Here is a 19,626-nt window from a genome sequence, read left to right as displayed (position 1 = left end):
CCCAAAGTCCTGGGGATGAGCGGGGGTAAGCCCGGGGAGTGCAGGTTACCCAGGCCTGCACCTGGCTGTGCGTGGAGAGGCTCGGCTATGGCCGCAGCCCGTGGGGACTGCCGCAGGCGCCTGCCCTCTGTCCCCACCGGCTGACGGTCCAGCCTCTCCTGCCACCTGCCCACACACCCAACTCTCCGTGTCTCAGGCCACTGCTACCCTTCCACCGCAGGGCCAGTTGGCCACCGTGGCCCAGCAGCTCCTGGGGGCGGGCCAGGCTCAGGAGGCGGTGCTGGGGGCGGGGGAGACGGGGGGCTGATACAGAGCTGCCGGGGCCAGGCCTGCGGAAATGCACTTTATTGGCTCCCAGGGATCAGAAGTGTGCATGCTCTGCGGCTGGCGCTGGGGAGCAGGGTGCCGGGCCTGGCCAGGCCTCGGCTTCCCTGAGGGCGGTGTGAACGGTGGCCCTCACCGGACAGTTAGCCAGGCCGGCCCCGGCAGGTTCTGAGTGGCCGCCACTGGGCTCTGCTGGCTGAGCGCCGGGGAGAAGGCGGCACCCGCTCCCGCCGCGCACTTCACTTCCGGGCCTGCTCGTAGTTGTCAGTGAACCAGGCACAGGTCTCCTGCACGGCTGCAGAGGCGGGCGGGTGAGGCCCAGGGACGTAGGGCAGTCACCCCCGTGTCCTGCCTCCGCGGTGAGGGTGTGGAGGCCAAAGCTGCAGGGCGTCCACCCCCAACGGGCAGCAGGGAGGCTGAGGCCCGGGGAGGGGCCGGGCGGTCCTGAGGGATGGGGTGGGAGGGCTCACCCTGCTTGAAGGGCGTGAACCGGAAGTCGGGCAGGTAGGCCCGCAGCTTGCCATTACTGGCCGTCTTCTTAAACTGCCCGTCCGACTTGGTTGTATCAAACTAGGCACCTGGTCAAGGACACAGCAGAAGGGGCAGCCCACCCCCCCACCAGCCTGCCCTTGAACCTTGTCTAGCCTTCCCAGGGGGAGCCTCCAGGAGAGAGCAGCAGACCCCCTCACCCCCGGCTGCCAGGGTGAGTGCCATGGGTGCGTCAGACCCACAGCCTCCTGCAGGGAGGCCCACGGTGTCCTGCCTAGAACCAAAGGATACGGTGACCTCCCCATGGAAGTCCATGGCCTCCACCACGGCCTCGGCCACCTCCTGGATGGACAGCTCATCCTCCTCGCCCACTGTGGGGACCGAGGAGCCAACGGCCAGGTCAGGCCTCCTCTGCCTGGACCCGCTGCCGCCCAGCCCCACGGATGTTCCCGCTGCCCTGCTCAGCGGCTCTCAGGACAGACGGGTGTCCTGCCCCATGCAATGGGGGTGGGGCTGCAGGGCACCCACCTGACAGGATGATGGGCTCCACCTCATCGTACTCCCGCAGGACCCAGATAAAGAGCCGGGCCAGGTCCTGGAGGTCAGACAGCCAGGGTCAAAGGCCACAAATTACGGCCAAATGGGCCCAGGTCACCTCTCCCAAGTGCTCCTGCTCGGCGGGGTGCAGCCCAGGCTTGGCTGGGGCCCGGGTTACCCCCCTGTGGGCAGTGCTTGGCCAGCTCCGCCCCAAGTCCTTTCTCCTGATGAGCTCAGAGCTGTACCCAGCAACTTCCCTGGGCACAGGAACCTACACGGACCCAGCGAGGACCAGTGACTGCTCCCCTGGGGGCTCAGCCTGGACACCCGGCCCTTCCTAGGCTCCCTCATGCCTCCCCACAGCCAGCACGGCAGCTCCAGGAGACGTTCTGGGGAACAGCTGTGCCCCTCGCGGCACCAACCAGTGAGTAGATGAACTGCCTCCGAGGCCTCCCTGTGCCCCACACTGTCAAGGCTGAGCCGCGACCTGCAGGTTGGGGAGGGCAGGTGTCAGAGGGGATGTACCAGCACCGCCCCTCCTCCCCGCTGTGCTCCAGGGGCCCCATCAGGCAGGCAACCAGCCGGGCAATGGGTGGCGGTCACTCACTCTTGGCCAGGTGCACCTTGTGGATGAGGCCAGGCAGCACGTGGCCGTCCTCGATGCTGAAGTTGTCATGGGGCCCAAAGACGTTGGTGGGGATGACAGCGGTGAAGGTGCAGCCGTGCTGCTGGAAGTAGGCCCTGCGGGGGCACAGCATCTCCTCTGGCCCTCATCCTCGGATCACGGGCGAGCCCCCACCCCGGCCGAGGCTAGCGAGGAGGGGAGCCGAGATCTGGGAGCCCTGCCAGGGCTGCCCCCTGGGCCCACCCACCACAGGGCATCTGGGGCCCCCTTCCCCATTCTTGGCTGGCTTCAGCCTGGCACACGCGGGAAGAGGACCTGTTCTGCACGTCGATCATCCTCTTGGCGTAAGAGTAGCCAAAATTGCTGCTGTGCGGGGGTCCGTTGTGAATCTGGGGGAGCAGAGGAGCTGCTGCTTCTCACCCCTGCCCCCAGGCCAGGTCCCGCCCCGGCCCCGCCCCTCACCATGGTCTCATCGATAGGGTAGCTGGTCTTGTCGGGGAAGATGCAGGTAGACAGGCAGGAGACCACCTTTCGCGCCCCCACCTCGAAGGCCGAGTGCAGCACGTTGTCGTTGATGTGTATGTTTTTCCTCTGAGGAGGAAGGGACAGGGGCAGGGCGGGTTCAGGCCCCAGGCAGGATCCCAGCCCTTACCTGCCCTTCCAGGGACAGAAGTTCGGACACACCCTTGCAGGCAGTACCTGAGCCAGCTGTTCTACCTGCTCCCAGGACCCACAGTCCAGAAACCATGGCCCCCTCCCAGCCTGTTAGTCCCACCCCCAGGGCTGTAGGAGGGTCCAGGCCTGCCTCCCCTGACGCTGGGGGAGGGCCCTGAGGAGGGGGCCACACCCCTAAGCTCAGGGCCGCGCCTGCCCACAGGGGCTGCTGAGGGCTAGGCAGGTGAAGTACGAGCCAGGAGCCCAGGGGGCCCAACCTGGCCCCGCGGCGGGGCGGTGGGGCAGGAAGAAGCGGCCCCTCCACTCCCGCACCCCCATGAGCTCACCCTGCTCTACAGCTCAGCAGCAGTGAAGCCTTGGCCGGCCACACCCCTCCTCCGGCCCCTTCCGGGGACTTGAGCTGGCCAGGGCATCTGGGTGGTCTGGGGAGAGGTGGTGGCCAGGCAGCCTGCTGGGAAGGCTGTCACTGAGACAGGGGCCCCCAGGGAAAATGTGGTCTGAGCTTCTGCCATCCCAGGCCCGATGCAGGGCCAAACCAGGCCAAGGCCAATTTTAGAGATGATGGGGCCAGCCCTCAGAGGCCCAGCTCTCCTCCTGCCCCTACCCCACACGTGCAATCCCTCCGGGCACATGCTGCAGACCCAGAGCCCAGCTCACACACCTCTGCACCCCTGAGTGCACCGTGGGCCTGGCTCAGTGCAGCTGGACCTCCTGGGACCAGGAGGGTCTGAAGGCCCAGGGGGCAGGAACCAGCCGGGGGTCACATGGCAAACACTGGCTTGTCTCAGCTCCTCCAACCCCCAGGTTAGCTCTGAGGCTTTTCCTATTGGGCCAAATGCCCCCAGGTCCACCTGCGTGCCCCTCTACCTACAAATCAAGTGTGGGTCACTGGGGGCCCCTCAGGGACTTCCTGGGGCCGGAACGTGAGCTTGGGAAGTTGGCCAGGAAGCTCCCAGAATCTGGGGTCCTGGCGCCCAGTGCTCACTGGGGCCCCCTCACTTACCCAGAAGTCCAAATTGTATTTGATATTCCGGAAGAGGCCCCCCACCATTGCAGCAAGATGGATGACACGTGTGGGCCGGACTTTTTCAAACAGCGCTCGGGTCTGTGCAGCGTCCCTGAGGGGGAGCCGGGCCATCAGGGGCTGCTTGGAGGTCCGAGGGAACTAGCACCCTGGCTCAAAGCACTGGCGGGCAGGAGCCAGGCAGGGCCGAAGGTGGGAGGGGCTGCCAAAAGGGAAAGTGTGCCGGGTCAGGCCTTGGCTGGTATGAGGGTGTGGGCTTACCGGAAGAGATGGGAGGAAGTTTGCCCAGGAGCAAAACCGCACACACCCAGGCCAGGCCAGCCACCTGGCAGGGACGGCCCACACATGAGGCTGCCAGGCCCAGGAACAGGCCTGGCCCAGAGCTCTCAGTCTAGAGAGGGCATGGTGGGGTTGCTCCAGGGATGAGCCCACTCACGTAAGATCAGCATCCTTGGAAGAAACAAACACCCAGTCCTCTCCGGGCAGCCTGGCCCCATCTGCTACCACCTTCTGGATGGCTCTGCCCACCAGCCCAGAGCCCCCAGTCACTAGGATCCGCATGGACCCCTGGGGCTCACCCATGTTGGCTGCACCTGCAGGGCCAAATGGTGTGAGGGTGAGGCCATCCCGCTCCCACGAAACAGAACCCCACTCCCCTGAGATGCCCCAGCCTAGGGTCACTGCCCTTAGCACTGGGCCCCACTGTGACTTCCAAGGGCTGGCTTGGGGCAACTGGCACAGTATAAGGTCAGCAGGGCAGGGAGACTGCCCACTGGGGACCAGACAGATCCATCTAGCCTGAGTCAACCCCTCCTCTCAGCCCTGTTCCCCAGGGAGCCCTCTGTCTAGAGTTGCACAGGGGCCCTAGGGCTACCACCCAGCTGGGAGAGCCAGGCTCTGCCCTGCAGGCCCAACCCTGACCCCCACTGGGCCAAGAAAAGGAACATTCGGCTCCCCTCTGGCTGACAAGAGGGGAGGCAGCCAACCTTGGGGCTGGGGGCTCCTGGCCCAGGTCGTTTGGGCTGCTCCCAGCCAAAGTCCATATGCTACAGAGGGGGAAGGGGCGGCGCCTGTGTATGCAGCCCGGTGCCCACCAGCGGCCAGCTGGTCCCAGCTAGCCTTCGAGAGCCTGGTTCCTTCTGGGCAGGTTGCGCTTCTGGCTAAGAAATGGACAGGCCTCGGGGCACCACCACCTCTGAGGACCCTTCCTGGGGGCTGGAAATCTGCTCGGGCCGCTACAGGACGGCCCTGACCCCGCTGCAGGGCCCCACGGGCAGCCCCGACCGGAGGGGACGCTGCCCAGAAATCCCGCTGCTCTCGAGAGCGCGCGCAGCGCGGCAGCAGGCTTTGGGGTAGACCCCACCACGGCCGGGCCCCTCCGCGTCCCCCAGGCGCTTCCCACGCCCCCGGGTCCCCTTCCTGGCCCCACCTCCGAACCCACCGCGTCTTGCAGCTGGGCCCCCTCCCACGCTTCCAGGCCCCTCCTACGTCCTCAGTTCCTGGCACCCCTCAGGTCCCTCTGGCTGGGCACCCAAGGCCCAGGCCCCGGCTCGCCACACCACGCCCCCCACCAGGGTCCCCTCGTGCCTCGCGCTGTCTCACCTGCGCCTTACCCGACCTGCCCGGAGAGCAGCTTCAGGGGCCGGCTGAGTCCTGCCACGCGCTGGGGCTAGGTGAAGGAAGCGGGACCAGGTCGGGCCCTCCCGCGGAACTCTGGGGAATGGAGTCCTGGAGGGGCGCCCCGGGCGTTGCTGGGAAGTGGAGTCCGGCACCGCGCAGCAGCCTGGGAAATGTAGTTCTTTCCGGCTCCGCCTCCCCTGGGCCGACCCCGACCCGCCCTTAACCCAGCCTGGCTCTGGGCGCAGGCCCCTGCTGGGGAGCGTGGGGGCGTGGGAGAGGAGGAGGGGCGGCGCGTCTCCGAAAGCCCGCAAGCTGTGCACCGAGGAGAGGCGGCAGGAACCAAACACCATTCGAAAAATGGAGGAGCTGCAACTCCTCAGTGCTTTCCTAGGGCAAACACTGTGCATTTGTGAGAAACAACTGCAACTCTGTTACTATATTCGGGACACTGAGGGGGCAGTATATAAAATATACTTTAATAAATACATTAAAAAGACAAACACGTTTCAGGAGATTATTAAAAGCAGGAGACCACTTAGGGGCCACTGCTGTAGTTCAGGTAATGAGAACTCAAAAGAAGTTTACTGACATAAGCAACATCGAGGTGGTAGAATTAACGGGACTCATGCTTCACTAGCTATGCAAGTTATGGGGAGGAAGTTAGGAATGACTCCTGGTGTGATGGTTGGTGTTAGGTGTCAACTTGGCCAGGCTGTAGCACCCAGTGATTCAAACACAAATCTAGGTGTTGCCAGTGAAGAGATTTTGTAGATGGTAACATCTTCAATCAGGTGACTTTAAGAAAACGAGACTTTCTCCTTAATGAGGGTGTCATCCATTCAGCTGAAAAGCCTTAAGGGCAAAACTGAGGTTTCACTGAAGGAGAGGAAATTCTGCCTCAAGACTGACTGGAGCATGAGCTGCCTGTGAGCACCAGCCTGCTAGCCTGTCCTACAGACTTCAGACCTGCCAGCCCCACAGTCACGTAAATCAATTCCTTGAGATAAATCTATATCTATATCTATATGCCTGGGTTTCTAACTAGGTCACTGTAAGTACGGTGAGTGGAGTTTTCACCAAGGGAGGTAAAGAGCTGGAATAAAAACAACTGTAAACTGAATCCAGCAGCATAGTAAAAGGATTATACACCATGACTAAGTGGGATTTATTTCTGCAATGCAAGGGATGGTTCAATATTCAAATTAAAAAATCAACGTAATATACCACATTAAAAGGACAAAGAGGGCTTCCCTGGTGGCGCAGTGGTGAAGAATCCGCCTGCCAATGCAGGGGACACGGGTTCGAGCCCTGGTCCGGGAAGATCCTACATGTCACGGAGCAACTAATCCCGTGAGCCACAACTACTGAGCCCGCATGCCACAACTACTGAAGCCCGTGTGCCTAGAGCCCTTGCTCTGCAACAGGGGAAGCCACCGCAATGAGAAGCCCGCGCACCACAATGAAGAGTAGCCCCCGCTCGCTGCAACCAGAGGAAAGCCCGCGTGCAGCAACAAAGACCCAATGCAGCCAAAAATTTTTAAAATAAATAATAATAAAAAAATAAAATAAAACAACGCCTTGTAATTGTTTTAAAAAACAAGGACAAAGAAAAAAATACATGATCATCTCAGCTGATGCAGATAAAGCATTTGACAAAATCTAACACCCTTTCATGATAAGAACACTCAACAAACTAGGAATAGAAGAGAACTTCCTCAACTTAATAAAGGGCATTTATGAAAAACCCACAGCTAACATCATACTCAATGAATGAAAGACTGAAAGCTTTCCCCCTAAGGTAAGAAATTAGACAAGAATATCCATTTTTGCCACTTCTGTTCAACATTGTACTGGAATTTCTAGCCAGAGTAACTGGGCAACAAAAAGAAAAGGCATCCAAATTGGAAAGAAGTAAATCTATCACTATTCACAGATGACATGAGATATATACACACCTTCTCCTTCAGTGATGGACTGGAGGGGAGGGTCTGATTGCCTTAGCTTCCTCCTGGGTTGACCAGTGGCCACGGGAGGGGGTGCACCCAGACTGAGACCACCACTGTGACCTCCCACAACAGATCCTAGGAAGTGCTGCAAACCAAAGGTGAGGTGCTCTTACAAAAAGAAAGGAGGAGGGGATGGATGTGGCATGGGCTGAAACAAGAGATGTTCATTACAATCCACCCCTTGAAAACCTGATATCCACATAAGCACATTTTCTGAAAAAGCAATTTCAAAACTTCCTCTCAAACCATTCCAACATAATGCAATTATTACATAGCTCTGAAACTACTCCCTCCCCCTCCCCAAAGGAAGATAATCCAGTGTCTGGTTCATTAATTGCATCCTGTTTCACCTAGTGTTTCGGAGCCATGTCGTCTCCTTTATTTCTGGCAAGATTCCATCATATTTTTTGCATCTTATGAACTTAATTTGAATTTAACTATTGCTATCACACACTAGTAGGAAAGAGGTAAAGGGAAGAGAAAGGAAATAAGCTTTAAAATATGACTGTAGGACTTCTCTGGTGGTCCAGTGGTTAAGACTCAGTTTCCACTGCAGGGGGCACCAGGAACTAAGATCCTGCATGCCCCACACGCGGCCAAAATAAATAAATAAATTAATTAATTAAATAAAATATGACTACGACACATTAAGGAAATAAATATGGAAAGAGCTACAGTCTTTGTTAATTAAAGTCTGGGGCAAACTGATTTTTTTCCTCTGTTGGTGATCTACTTCTTTTTCCTGGATGTTTGTATAGTATTTTATCTTTGTGGTTCAGTAATTTCATTAGACTCTGTGTTCTCTATTTTTTTCTTAGTGCACAATCAGGTCTTTCAGTATTGAAATCAGATATTCCTTTAGTTCAGGAAAGTTTTCTTCTGTTACAGCTTTGAATCTACATAGTTTGGGTGAAACACTGTGGGCAACACCCAAATCCCCCCTTTTCATTGTCGGTTTACTGGGTTCCTACAGCACCAATATGAGTCAAAATAAAACTTCCTGTTATATTTTACTTAATTTAATTAATTAATTAATTAATTAATTTAGGCCACACTGCATGGCATGTGGGATCTTGGCTCCCCAACCAGGGACTGGAGATTCCTCTACAGTGGAAGCACGGAGTCTTAACCACTGGACCGCCAGGGAAGTCCCGTATTTTACTTTATTTTATATCTGTATATTTGTATATTTCCTCAAATGATCATGTATTGCTTCTGTAATTAAGTTATTGAATATGTCTGCAGGAAAATGGCTGGAGTTTCATTAGACATGGTGACGCTCAGCCTGTAAGTGGTGGTATGATGTATCCGGGAATGACAAGAATTCAGTGGGTGGTCACAGGACACAAAGGCACAGCCTCCCCCCTGCCCCCTGATGCTTGGGCAGCATTTGCAAAATAACTTTCCTATGGATCTTCTGTGTTTCATGACCAGTGGCTTCTTTTATACCTGTTGTCTCATATTTCCACCATGTGTTTTAATAGTTTTTAATGTTATTATTGTATAGAAAACATTCATACTATGCAAACCTATTCTGTATGGAAGAACTGGCTGGAAAAAAAGAACAGTTCAAATGACATGCACACTCAGTGTTTCATATGGCCTGACACAAGCAAAGAGTGAGCATACAGGAAAGTGAAGCTGAGTGAGGAAAGCTACAGTGCCAACAGCGCAAGGGCTGAGCTGCCCTAGGTGGATCACATCCTCCTGCAACAAATCAGCATCCGAAAACAACAAGCCAGAACCAAATGATGACTAGAGTTATGTGACCTACCCATGCCCTTCGCCAGGTGCTCAGGGCTGCTGTGTGAAGAAAGATTGATTATCCAAAAGCTCTGTAGCCTATCTGGATTTCAAAGGCGTTTAGAACTCACCTATGATGCAAATAGAGACAAAGACCTACGTTTTAAGTTTTAAAAATAAAATCTGGATGCACTTGAAAATAGTGACTTTCAAACCATCAATTTGTCCAAGAAGTGCCACAGCCACGCGGAATCCAGCAGGCTACCGGGTGGTGCCCGCCGGGGCAGGCAGGCCTGGGCCAGCCCCCGGTCGTGGGAAGGACCCGAAATGCACAAGTTGATCGCGGGTGGAGAAACAATCGGGTCCCTCGTGCCGGTCTCGCTCTGGCACTGCTTGCTCCACGTGCCCGGGGACATCCTTCCGAGGCGCTCCTTGGAGTAGCAGTGAGTCCCAAGCTCTCCCCTCCAGCGGCTGCTTCCAGAGCTTAGCTTACAGAGGTCCACGCTGCCTCGCTGCACAGGTGTGATTTCTGGTGGTTCCGAAAGCTGGACTTCCAGATGAAGCTCTTCCCGCACCTCGCGCACCGGAACGGCCTCTCTCGGGTGTGGATCCGCTGGTGCTGGGCGAGGAGGGTGCTGTAACTGAAGGGCTTCCCGCACCACTGGCACCCGAAGGGCTTCTCGCCGCTGTGGACGCGCTGGTGGCGGTGCAGCGTGGAGAGCCGCGTGAACGCGCGGCCGCACTGTCCGCAGGTGTGTGGCTTCTGGCCCGCGTGCGCGCTGCGGTGCTGCACCAGGTGCGAGCGCTGGCTGAACGCGCGGCCGCACTCCCCGCACACGTGCGGCTTCTCGCCGCTGTGCGTGGCCCGGTGTCTCACCAGGCGCGAGAGGTACCGGAAGCTCTTGGCGCATGTTTCGCACGTGTGGGCTCGCTGCCGTTTCGTGTTTCTCTCACGGGTCCCGGGGCGCGGGCTATGGAAAAGTTCGGGTCCCCACTTACCTCCTTTCTGGGCACCTTCTGCTTTGGAGATGGTCCAGTAGGTTCTGTGTGGTTGTCTCTCCTGGAAAAGGAAGTTCTCAAGGCTCCCTAGCCTGCCCTCGCACCCGGCGGCTTCTCTGCAGACCAGTGTTGGAGGCCCAACCCCTGAGAAGCTTCCAGATGCTTCTGGAGGCTCTGAAGCTTGAGTCATTTTCGCCCTCGCAGTCACCTGCTTACGCAAAGACCCCCAGCTGGAATCTGAAATGAAGAGAAAGGGCCTATGTGTTACTCGTTTGAGAAGGTCCACCTGGGGCCCCCTCTGTGCCCGGGAGCACAGGCTCCACACGCCGGCCCTCTCCGTGGGGTGTCTCACAGGTGACCCCAGGTTCACTGGCTGTGCTCATGTGCTCACCTCCTCCACGGACCTTCCCCTCCTATGTCCCGTTTCCTCCCCACCTTTTTTTAGTGGAAGCTTGTAGCTGATGCTGCCAGCACACTACGCCAGGCCCCCTGCCTCTCTCGGATGTCGGCCTCGCTGCAGCAGACAGCTGTGCAGAGCTCTGGCTGCCAGCGTCCTCTGGGGCACAGGCGCACCTCAGTCCTTCTCCAGAGCTCTGTGCTGCCAGCCCACGCTGCGTGACAGGTACCACCCCGGGGGTAGGAACAGAGGACAAGTGTCCCATCTCCCTCACTCTGATGGACAATCCCAGACGCCTCCTGCAGCCTCTCAGCGGTCACGGTCCTGGAGCTATCGAGCTCCACACACTTGCAGTGGCGACTCTATACTGACTTCGCTCTCCTGTCTCTCTTCCTGCTCCCTCTCGCCTGCTTCCAAAATTGCTGCCTTCCAAATACACCACGTATACCCCAAACTCTCAGGCTCTGTGCTCAGGGCGACCCAAACTACAGTGACTGGTACTGGGTGGGGGGGCACTGCGACCAGGCCCCGCTGCTCGGAGGCCCACACGCCTCTAGTGCAGGGCTGGGCAGGGAAAGCCGACGCAGCATCAGGAGGCCAGGGCCTTCGCGGCGGGAGCTGGAGACAGGGCCGCAGAAGGGGAGTGCAGCGTTACGTGGTCGTTCTTGCCCTCTAGCCGTGTGGGGCAGTGGTCTTCGGGAGGCCCATGGGGTCACCTGTCCTTTGTAAATGTCCTGGACGGCACTGAGGATGACAGGCTCACACAGCCACCCCCAGGGGAGGCCAAGAGCCAGAGGCCCCCGTAGCCATCATGGAGCCTCAGGTCCCCGCGGTGGCTGTGCTGAGTGCGGGGCACACGCTTAGCCATAAGGCCAAACACCAAGGCCTCTGAAGACACAGGCTGGCCCGTCGCCTTGGTGGAGATTAAGGCCCGGAGAGGGGAGGAGCAGCACCCCGGGGCCCGGGGTGGGGGATACTTGGCGATGGGTAATCGATCACAGTGTGCCAGACAGTGAGCAGCTGGCCGGGCTGCTGCTTGACTTGTAGAACCAGAAAAGGCCAAGAGGTGGGGAGGGGAAGGCTAAGATCAGCCGCCATGCTGGAGAGCCCAATCCCTCACCCAGATCTGGGCAGTGCTCAGACCTGGGGCCCGCTGACGAAGGGGAGGCTGGGTGCCCTTGAGACAAACCTCCTGCAAGTTAGCACAATGGATACTCTCCTCCCCAAAGAGCTGAACGCTGGGAAAAGAGGGATGCCCACACCCGGAAGGCTGCTGGATGCAGGATTTGAGCCTACACTGAAAACAGGGCCCCGTGAGAGTTGGGCATATGGAAGCTGCGTGACAAAAGGGGTGGGGAACCAAGTCACGGACCCACTTGCAGGGCCTCATCGGGATGGACGCACTTAGCAGCGGGGAGAACCCTCTCATAGTCTCCTGACCTGAGGAGTAAGAGCCATTACGTTGGGAAGGGCCAAGTGGGAGCCCCAGAAACTGCCCCCAGCCCCGGCCAAGGTCCTCAACCAGCAGCTGGGCTGTGTGCACATGGCCACCTCAGAGTGGAGGGACGCAGGGACGGAGGCTCCACCACAGCCCCATTCGGTCCACCCGTGTGGCCCATGAACCACCCGACGGCTCATGCCTGCTGCTGGGAACCACCGGGAGCTTGCCCAAGTGTAGGCTTGGCTTCAGCTGCTGGGCCAGACGCGGTGCCTGTGGTGGCCAGAGCAGCAGCCCCTCGCACTCGGGAAGGGGCTGTCAATTTGGCAAATGTGTTCATCCACAGCGGGCCGGCGGTCACTGTGTTGATGACCTCATGCCAACTGGATGCAGTGAACGCACTGAAGTGTTACGTACTCCGGATACCCTAGAAAGATGCCTGCACGGCAGAGGGTGGGGCAGAACCTACAAAGGGCCAGGGCCACGTCGAGTCTATGGCGAGAGGCCCAGGTGACCTCGCCCTCCTCCCTCCGGGAGAGCAGCACACGCCACACGGGGGAGACTGCCCCTACCTGTCGCTGAGTGACCCAGAGGCTGCCAGTGTCGAGCAGGGCCTGGAAAAAAGCCAGGGCTCTGCCTCAGGTCCCGGCTGCGCGGGGACGGGAGCCACGGGGCCCTGCGTGGAGTCCCTGGCCAGCTGTGCCACGCAGAGCCCTTAGATTCCAGGCAAGGACACACTTGCCATTTCAAAAGTGGTGTGTGATGTGCTGCTGGGCTCTGCAGAGACCGGACAAGGGACAGAAAATGACCATGTGGTCAGAGCGGCCACCAGCAGACAGGTTACAGGCAGATGCATGTAAACAGGCCTGGCAGGTCCAGAAGACACAATTAGTCATCGGAGTGAGGGCCCGGGTCCTCATGTCACTCATCTCTTTGACACCAGCAGCTGTCTCAGCTTGTCCCCGGGGCCTCCCTGGGACCCCAACAACCAGGTGGTCCAGGTCCCACTACCTGCCTGGGCGGGCTCCAAACCTGGCCAGGGGTGGGGCAATCTCCCAGGGGCAGAGCTCAGGGCAGGGTGCCTGCTCAGCAGCTCCGAGGTGAGGACGCAGGTGAATCCCAGGGCAAGGTCACACCTGGGGAGAGGCGTGCGATGGACGGTGTACAGATCCATTGTGGGGAAGGCACTGAGGGACCAGGGGACAGGGCGGCCTGTCCTGTGGATATCAGGTAGCGTCTGTCCTTGGTCACCGGAGCTTGAACAGGTGAGCCCATGGGAAGAGGAACCCCAGTGCAGGGAGGGGACATACATAGTTCCCTCCTGTGGAGGCCCCTCTAGCTGCTGGCCCCACTGAACGGGTGACCTGTCAGCAGCAAAGGCCGAATCCTCAGTGTGAAACCTGCAGGAGACTGACCAGTGCTTGTGGGCAAGTTAATCACACAGGACCTTCCATCCTGGAGGAGACAGTGGCTGGTCCCAACCAACACTGATACCTACTCCAGACACAGGTCCGCCTGAAGCACCTTTGCCGGCACCCTGCTTCTAGGGCCCACCCCGGGTTTCTGGACGTCAGAGCCACAGCTCATAGCTTTAGATCAAGGGATCCACTTTGTGGCAAAGGAGATAAAACAGGAGGTACAGGGCCTCCAGAAACACTGGTCCTCCCATATATGCACCACTAGAGGCAGCAGCCTGATGCAACATGGCAAGGTTCTGCTGAGGAGCCAGCTGTGGCCCTCCCTGGGGTGCACAGGCACTCAACCAACGGCAGGTGTACAAGGAACCAGGGCCATCTGCCCCGGGACCCACATGCAGCATTTTTGCTTCCGCTTACTAGCACCTTTGGCTGTGCGACAGAGGCTGCGTGGCCTGCAAAACCTGAAACACTTTCTGTCCTACCCCCCGACCTCCCAGGAGGGGAGAAGGGCTAGTGACTGAGTTCAATCCCCAGTGGCCAGTGATTTGATCAATCGCACGCATGCAGTGGAGCCTCCATAACAACCCTACGCAAAGGGGTTCGGAGAGCTTCTGGGTTGGTGACCACGTGGAGGTGCTGGGGAGTGAGCACGCCTAGAGAGGGTGTGGGAGCTCCGCACCCCTTCCCCAGACCTTGCCCTGTGCCTCGCTTCCACTGGGCTGTTCCTGAGTTGTGTCCTTTATAATAAACCGGTAACTCACCAGTAACTGTTAAGTACAGTGTTTCCTTGAGTTCTGAGCTGTTCTAGCGTATTAATCAAGCCCAAGGATGGGGTCGTGGGAACCTCCAATCTACAGCTGGTCAATCAGAAGCACAGGTGCCAGCCTGGACTTGTGATTGGCACCTGAAGTGGGGGCGGTCTTGTGGGACTGAGCCCTTCACGGGCAGGGTCTGCGCTAACTCCGGGTGGTCAGTGTCAGAACTAAATTGTAGGACACCCAGTTGATGTGCAGAGCGGTGGAGACTGGTTGGTGTGAGGAACCCCCTACATTTGGTGTCAGAAGTGTTGCCGTGAGAAATAGAGAACAGAAGTTTCTGTTTAACAGCAGGTGGACAGACATGTCCTGACGGTGCGATGGTCACCAGCGGGCCACTACCACACGTGGCCAGCAGCCGTTCTTGGAGGCTGGATGTCTGACCCAACCAACGTTAAATATTCTGGCTTTCACCCCTGTGCCAACGGCATCATTTGGAGCCTGAGACCACAGCGCAAAGAACCAACCCCACCCCCAACTTTCAGGACTTGAGCCAAGAGCCTCCCCGCAACTTTGGCCGGTTGGGTTGGGTTTTCGGTTCCTTGCAATTGAGGGTTCTGACTGATAGCTCGTCCCACGGGGACGACCATGTGACTGTCCTTCTGTCTGACCGTTCATGACACTGGCTGTGTGTACTGAGCGTATATACTGAACAACCTGAGGCCCGCGGCATCCCTCATTCACCTGTGCTGGGGTCTCCCGCGGTCTCTCCTTCCTGGGCCCCCAGCAGGTCCGAGCCCCAGGGCTCCTTTCCTTGCTCCAGCTGGGAGATCAGATCTGGTTTGGATCCTGGAACTCCTGCCCGAGAGGAAACGGGTGAACTGAAGCGCTGCGGCACCCTTGGCTTCCCGCCCCAGGGGTAGCCTGGGACTGGGGTTTAGCTGGACCCAGGATGCAGGCCTGGAAACGGGGGGTCTCCCCAGGAGGTCGAGGGGCACGGGGAGCAGGGCAGGGACGTGGGCTCAGCCGAGGTCCACAGCTGTGAGAGAAGTGGACACTCCCGTCACCCAGCAGCAAAGTGCTGGGAAAGGCCCTGCCCCGGGGATTGGTCCAGAAAGCCCAGCTGCCCCCTGGGCCTGGGAGCAGAAGCTCCTGGCTCTGGTCCTGGGGTCACAGCCAGCCTGGCCCCTCTGGGATCCCACCTGGGCTCTGAGTGGGGGCTGGGGGTGGGGAGGAGGGAAGGCGTGGGGCTGAGACCCCTCACCCAGGGAGGCCAGGTTCCTGTATGTCTCCAGCATCACGTCTCTATACAGGGCCCTCTGCCCCGGGTCCAGACGTGCCCCTTCTTCCTGGGTGAAGTGCACAGCCACGTCCCCAAAGGTCAGCAGGCCCTGAAACAACACTGGTGCTGCCCGTGGGGTCACCACCTCAGGACGGGGTGGGGGAATTCAAGGTGGGGGAGGCAGATGGCTCACTAGCAGGCGTGTGGGACCCCTGGACCCCGTCCCAGGTACCCTGCCTGCCAGGGGACCCCTAATGACAACCCTCAACCCCACCTGTCCAGCTGGCCCTATTTCTCTCCACCCTCCATCCCCCAACCTGCTCCCTACCGTCTTCCTTGCTGAGTGTCCCTCCCAGCCCCAGGGAGGCCCCGGGGGGAAAAAGGGGGAGGGGCGAGGGACGCCCCAGTGAGTCCCCTCGTCCTGGAGAGGACCTGGGACTCAGGGTCCCGGGTGCGGCGGGCTCCGCGGAAAGATCTTCCGGGGGGCAAGGAGCCCAGGTCCAGGGGGCAGGCGCGCTCACCTGGGGCCCGGCGGCCGGGGAGCTGCCCGCCATACCGGCTCCCGGTCCCTCCGAGGCGAGGGCAGAGGGCTGCGGAGAGGAGAGCCGGCAGGGGAGGGTGGCGGGCCCGGGGGATCCGGACCCAGCCCCGGCCCTTCAGCGGCGTCAGCTACGAGGCTGGCCGGGACGGGGGCCTCCCGGGGACGCCGACGCTCTGCTTTGACTTGAGGACCCGGGCGCGCGGGTCAATCCATAATAAAGCAGGGGAGCTGGATGGGCGCCGCGCGGGCAAGCGGAAAAAGCCCACCCACCACTCCGCCCGGCCTGCCTGGGGCGAGGCTACAGCTCCCGGGCTCCGCGGTTCAGCGGGGTCAGAGCGGCGCCGCGCCGGACTCACCGCCGAAGCCCAAACCCCGAACCGGGCCGCCCCAGCCCGCGCACGGTGGGCGGGACGGCCCTCGCCCGGCTCCTCCCCCTCTTTGTCTCTGCAGGCCCGCCCCGCCCCGCCCCCGGACAGGTTCTCAGGCCCCGCCTCCTTCAGGCCCCCTTCCTCCTCCCGGTTTGCTCCACAGGCACCGCCCCCTGCAACACCTCCGCGCGTGCGCGCCCAGGGCCCGCCTCCTTCGGTTACTTGCGCTGGGTCACCTGGGACGCTTGTGGAAGGCACAGGTTTCGGGCCTTTGCCGAGGGAGTTCTGGTTCCGTGGATCTGAATGAACTTGGGAATCAACTTGAGACTCTAAGGCAGACTTAGGAACCTGTTCTGGACCCTCCTGTTCCTAGGACAGTCCGCATCCCCTCCACCGCCTGGCGGGTGCCGCCCTGGGCTGCGACTTCGGAAGGCCTGATAGTCACACACACGGGCACCTGTGTCTCCCAGGATCTGGGCTTAGCGCTGACACAGCTCTGTCTTTTTTTTTTTTTTTTTTTAATAAATTAATCTATTTATTTTTGGCTGCATTGGGTCTTCGTTGCTGCACACGGGCTTTCTCTAGTTGCGGCGAGCAGGGGCTACTCTTCGTTTCGGTGCGGGGACTTCTCATTGCGGTGGCTTCTCCTTGTTGCCCAGCATGGGCTCTAGGTGCGCGGGCTTCAGTCATTGTGGCTCTCGGGCTCAGTAGTCGTAGCTTGAGGACTATAGAGCACAGGCTCAGTAAGTTGTGGCGCACGGGTTTAGTTGTTCTGCGGCATGTGAACCCGTGTCCCCTGCATTGGTAGGCGGATTCTTAACCACTGCGCCACCAGGGAAGTCCCACAGCTCTGTCTTTAAAAAAAAAAGCGATTGGTCCAGATACCAGGAAGGTTTATTGTTGTGACCAGCTGGTGTTGGAAAAGTACTGCTTCCAGGTACAAGGAGGATTGGAGCAGCGGAGGTGCTGCTTAGGTGAGAGGAAATACAGATGAGTTAGTTAAATCCTTGGCACGCAACTGATCCAGCATAAGGAAGCGGCAGTTGGTAGTAGTGAGGACCATCCCTACTCTTGCTTCTCTTCTGTAGCAATCACGCTGCAGGAACAGAATAGACCCCACAAAAAATGTGTTTGTGATGTGGACTTATGATGCCACACACACACCAAGAAGGTATGAAAAGATTTACTACTTACATAAGGAGGCTTTTCTGGGGACAGCAAGGCAGCCCTCTGAAAATGGCTTGAGAAAGCAGGCAAAGAAGACTAGATTGGGGTTTGATCATGGTTAGGGGGTGAGCCAGGTTGAGGGTTCCCACTTGCAGGCAGGGACTTGGAGGGGGCACCCAGGCGTTCCCATCCGCTTGCCCAGATGTGGGGCAAAGGGAAGAGGGGAGGTGAGGCTTAAAAGCTGCCAGCACTCAAAGGTCTAAGAATGCAGACTGTTACATCTTCATGCTGCAATTCGTGGCTTCAGAGATCCTCACAAATTCCTGTAGTATTCACAATATTTGTACATTTTGCATTATCAAGGAATTCATGTTCCTCATAAGCATGTACATTTGTAGGTTTAGACATTGCATGCACTCAGCCTGATACTGATTTTTTACCTTGGCAACTAGACGGACACTGAATCCTCGAATTGCAAATGTTTTATTTTTATAAACATATTTAATGAAAATTAAATTTTCAAAAAATTAAATTTCAACATTTCAGCTTTAAATCTCAAGAGCAGGGAAAAGTGGTGAAGATATGGTGAAGATAATGAGAGCAGTGTTTGTGTCTTTAGGATTTGGGGGGCATCAGCTGGGCAGAGCCTTGAGGGAATTTTCTGGGGTGATGGCGATGCTCCTTATGTACATCGGGGTTTGAGTAACACAAGGGTCTGCGTATGTCAAAGTTCACGCAAGGGTACACATAAGACATGTGCATTTCACTGTATAAATTTTACCTAGAAATATCTCCTCTAATTATATTGAACTCTAGTTAGTGATTTGCATGCTGAACTATTTAGGAGTGAATTGTACTAATGTCTGCAACTTACTTTGAAATGCACCAAAAAATAAGATGAATGTGTAGACAGAATAGATAGGCAGATGAATAAATGCATGATAAAGAAATATAGCAAGACAGTAACAGTAGAAACGGGATACTGGGTACGTGAGTGGTCACTGTACAATTTTTTCAAATGTATTTTTAAAAATAGTCATAATTAAATATTGACATTTTTCATTTATATAATTTTTAAAAATTTATTTATTTTATTTTTGGCTGAGTGGGTCTTTGTTGCTGCGTGCGGGCTTTCTCTAGTTGTGGTGAGCGGGGGTTGCTCTTCGTTGCGGTGTGTGGGCTTCTCATTGCAGTGCCTTCTCTTGTTGCAGAGCATGGGCTCTAGTAGGCACGCGGGCTTCAGAGGTTGTGGCTCACAGGCTCAGTAGTTGTGGCGCATGGGCTTAGTTGCTCCGTGGCATGTGGGATCTTCCCGGACCAGGGATCGAACCCGTGTCCCCTGAACTGGCAGGTGGATACTTAACCACTGCGCCACCAGGGAAGCCCTATATAATTTTTTTTTTTAAATTAATTTATTTATGGCTGTGTTGGGTCTTCGTTTCTGTGCGAGGGCTTTCTCCAGTTGCGGCAAGTGGGGGCCACTCTTCATCGCGGTGCGCGGGCCTCTCACTATCACGGCCTCTCTTGTTGCGGAGCACAGGCTCCAGATGTGCAGGCTCAGTAATTGTGGCTCACGGGCCTAGTTGCTCCGCGGCATGTGGGATCTTCCTAGCCCAGGGCTCGAACCCGTGTCCCCTGCATTGGCAGGCAGATTCTCAACCACTGCGCCACCAGGGAAGCCCTATAATTTTTTATTGTACATCTTTATACTAATTAACTATAACTTATGTTTTGTTTTTTTAACTTCAACTTTTTATTTTGAAATAATTTTAGACTCACAAGAATTTGCAAAATACTACAGAGAAGTCCCATGTTCTTTTCATTCAGCTTTTCCCAATAAAAACATCTTACATTGTCAAAACCAGGAAATTGAGGATGGTATTAACTCATGTACAGACCTTAACCGATTTCATCAGTTTTGCACGCACTCTTTATTTTGGGAGGGGGTGTATAGTTTTTTGAAATTTTGTCACATGTATGGATTCTTGTAACCACCACCACAATCAGGACACAGCCCTGCTCCATCACCACAAAGAAACACCCTTATGGTACTTCTGTATAGTCACACCTCCCCACAACTCCAACTCCTGGGAACCACCCTGAGTCTCCATCACTATGATGTCGTCAACGCAAGAGTGTCGTATAACTGGAACCATACAGTATGCAGCGTTTTGAGACTGGCTTTTCCACTCAGTATAATGCCCTGTAATCCGCCCAC

General features: G+C 57.2%; 2 protein-coding genes across 7 annotated transcripts; both read right to left on the bottom strand.

Moving 5' to 3' along the window:
• Positions 1 to 328: 328 nt before the first annotated feature.
• On the bottom strand, positions 329 to 5,404 carry GFUS (GDP-L-fucose synthase). 4 transcript variants are annotated; one of them, XM_007166864.2, is made up of 11 exons: positions 5,277 to 5,381; positions 4,111 to 4,267; positions 3,654 to 3,768; positions 2,438 to 2,566; positions 2,291 to 2,364; positions 1,958 to 2,091; positions 1,773 to 1,837; positions 1,342 to 1,408; positions 1,105 to 1,184; positions 795 to 894; positions 329 to 619 (listed from the first exon to the last, which is right to left on the bottom strand). In XM_007166864.2, the coding sequence occupies exons 2-11, from the start codon at positions 4,254 to 4,256 to the stop codon at positions 564 to 566; spliced, it is 966 nt and encodes a 321-aa protein (XP_007166926.1). In that variant the 5' UTR covers positions 4,257 to 4,267; positions 5,277 to 5,381; the 3' UTR covers positions 329 to 563. The 4 variants fall into 4 exon arrangements, with proteins under 4 accessions (XP_007166926.1, XP_057387862.1, XP_057387860.1 ...); XM_057531879.1 differs by lacking the exon at positions 4,111 to 4,267 and having other exon boundaries at positions 5,277 to 5,404; XM_057531877.1 differs by lacking the exon at positions 4,111 to 4,267 and having other exon boundaries at positions 3,654 to 3,876; positions 5,277 to 5,390.
• Positions 5,405 to 8,868: 3,464 nt separating this feature from the next.
• Positions 8,869 to 16,275, bottom strand: LOC103005298 (zinc finger protein 250-like). Of its 3 annotated transcripts, none has more exons than XM_057531874.1 (4): positions 15,854 to 16,275; positions 15,315 to 15,458; positions 14,795 to 14,908; positions 8,869 to 10,279 (listed from the first exon to the last, which is right to left on the bottom strand). In XM_057531874.1, exons 2-4 carry the CDS (start codon positions 15,346 to 15,348, stop codon positions 9,528 to 9,530), a joined length of 900 nt encoding a protein of 299 aa, XP_057387857.1. In that variant the 5' UTR covers positions 15,349 to 15,458; positions 15,854 to 16,275; the 3' UTR covers positions 8,869 to 9,527. The 3 variants fall into 3 exon arrangements, with proteins under 3 accessions (XP_057387857.1, XP_007166924.2, XP_057387856.1); XM_007166862.2 differs by having other exon boundaries at positions 15,315 to 15,441; XM_057531873.1 differs by having other exon boundaries at positions 14,795 to 14,905; positions 15,315 to 15,441.
• Positions 16,276 to 19,626: the final 3,351 nt, after the last annotated feature.

This window comes from Balaenoptera acutorostrata, chromosome 17, assembly GCF_949987535.1.
Source record: "Balaenoptera acutorostrata chromosome 17, mBalAcu1.1, whole genome shotgun sequence".
NCBI classification, from domain to species: Eukaryota; Metazoa; Chordata; class Mammalia; order Artiodactyla; family Balaenopteridae; genus Balaenoptera; species Balaenoptera acutorostrata.
Note: the sequence above shows the minus strand (reverse complement) of the source record. Positions and strands in the feature narration are given on the sequence as shown.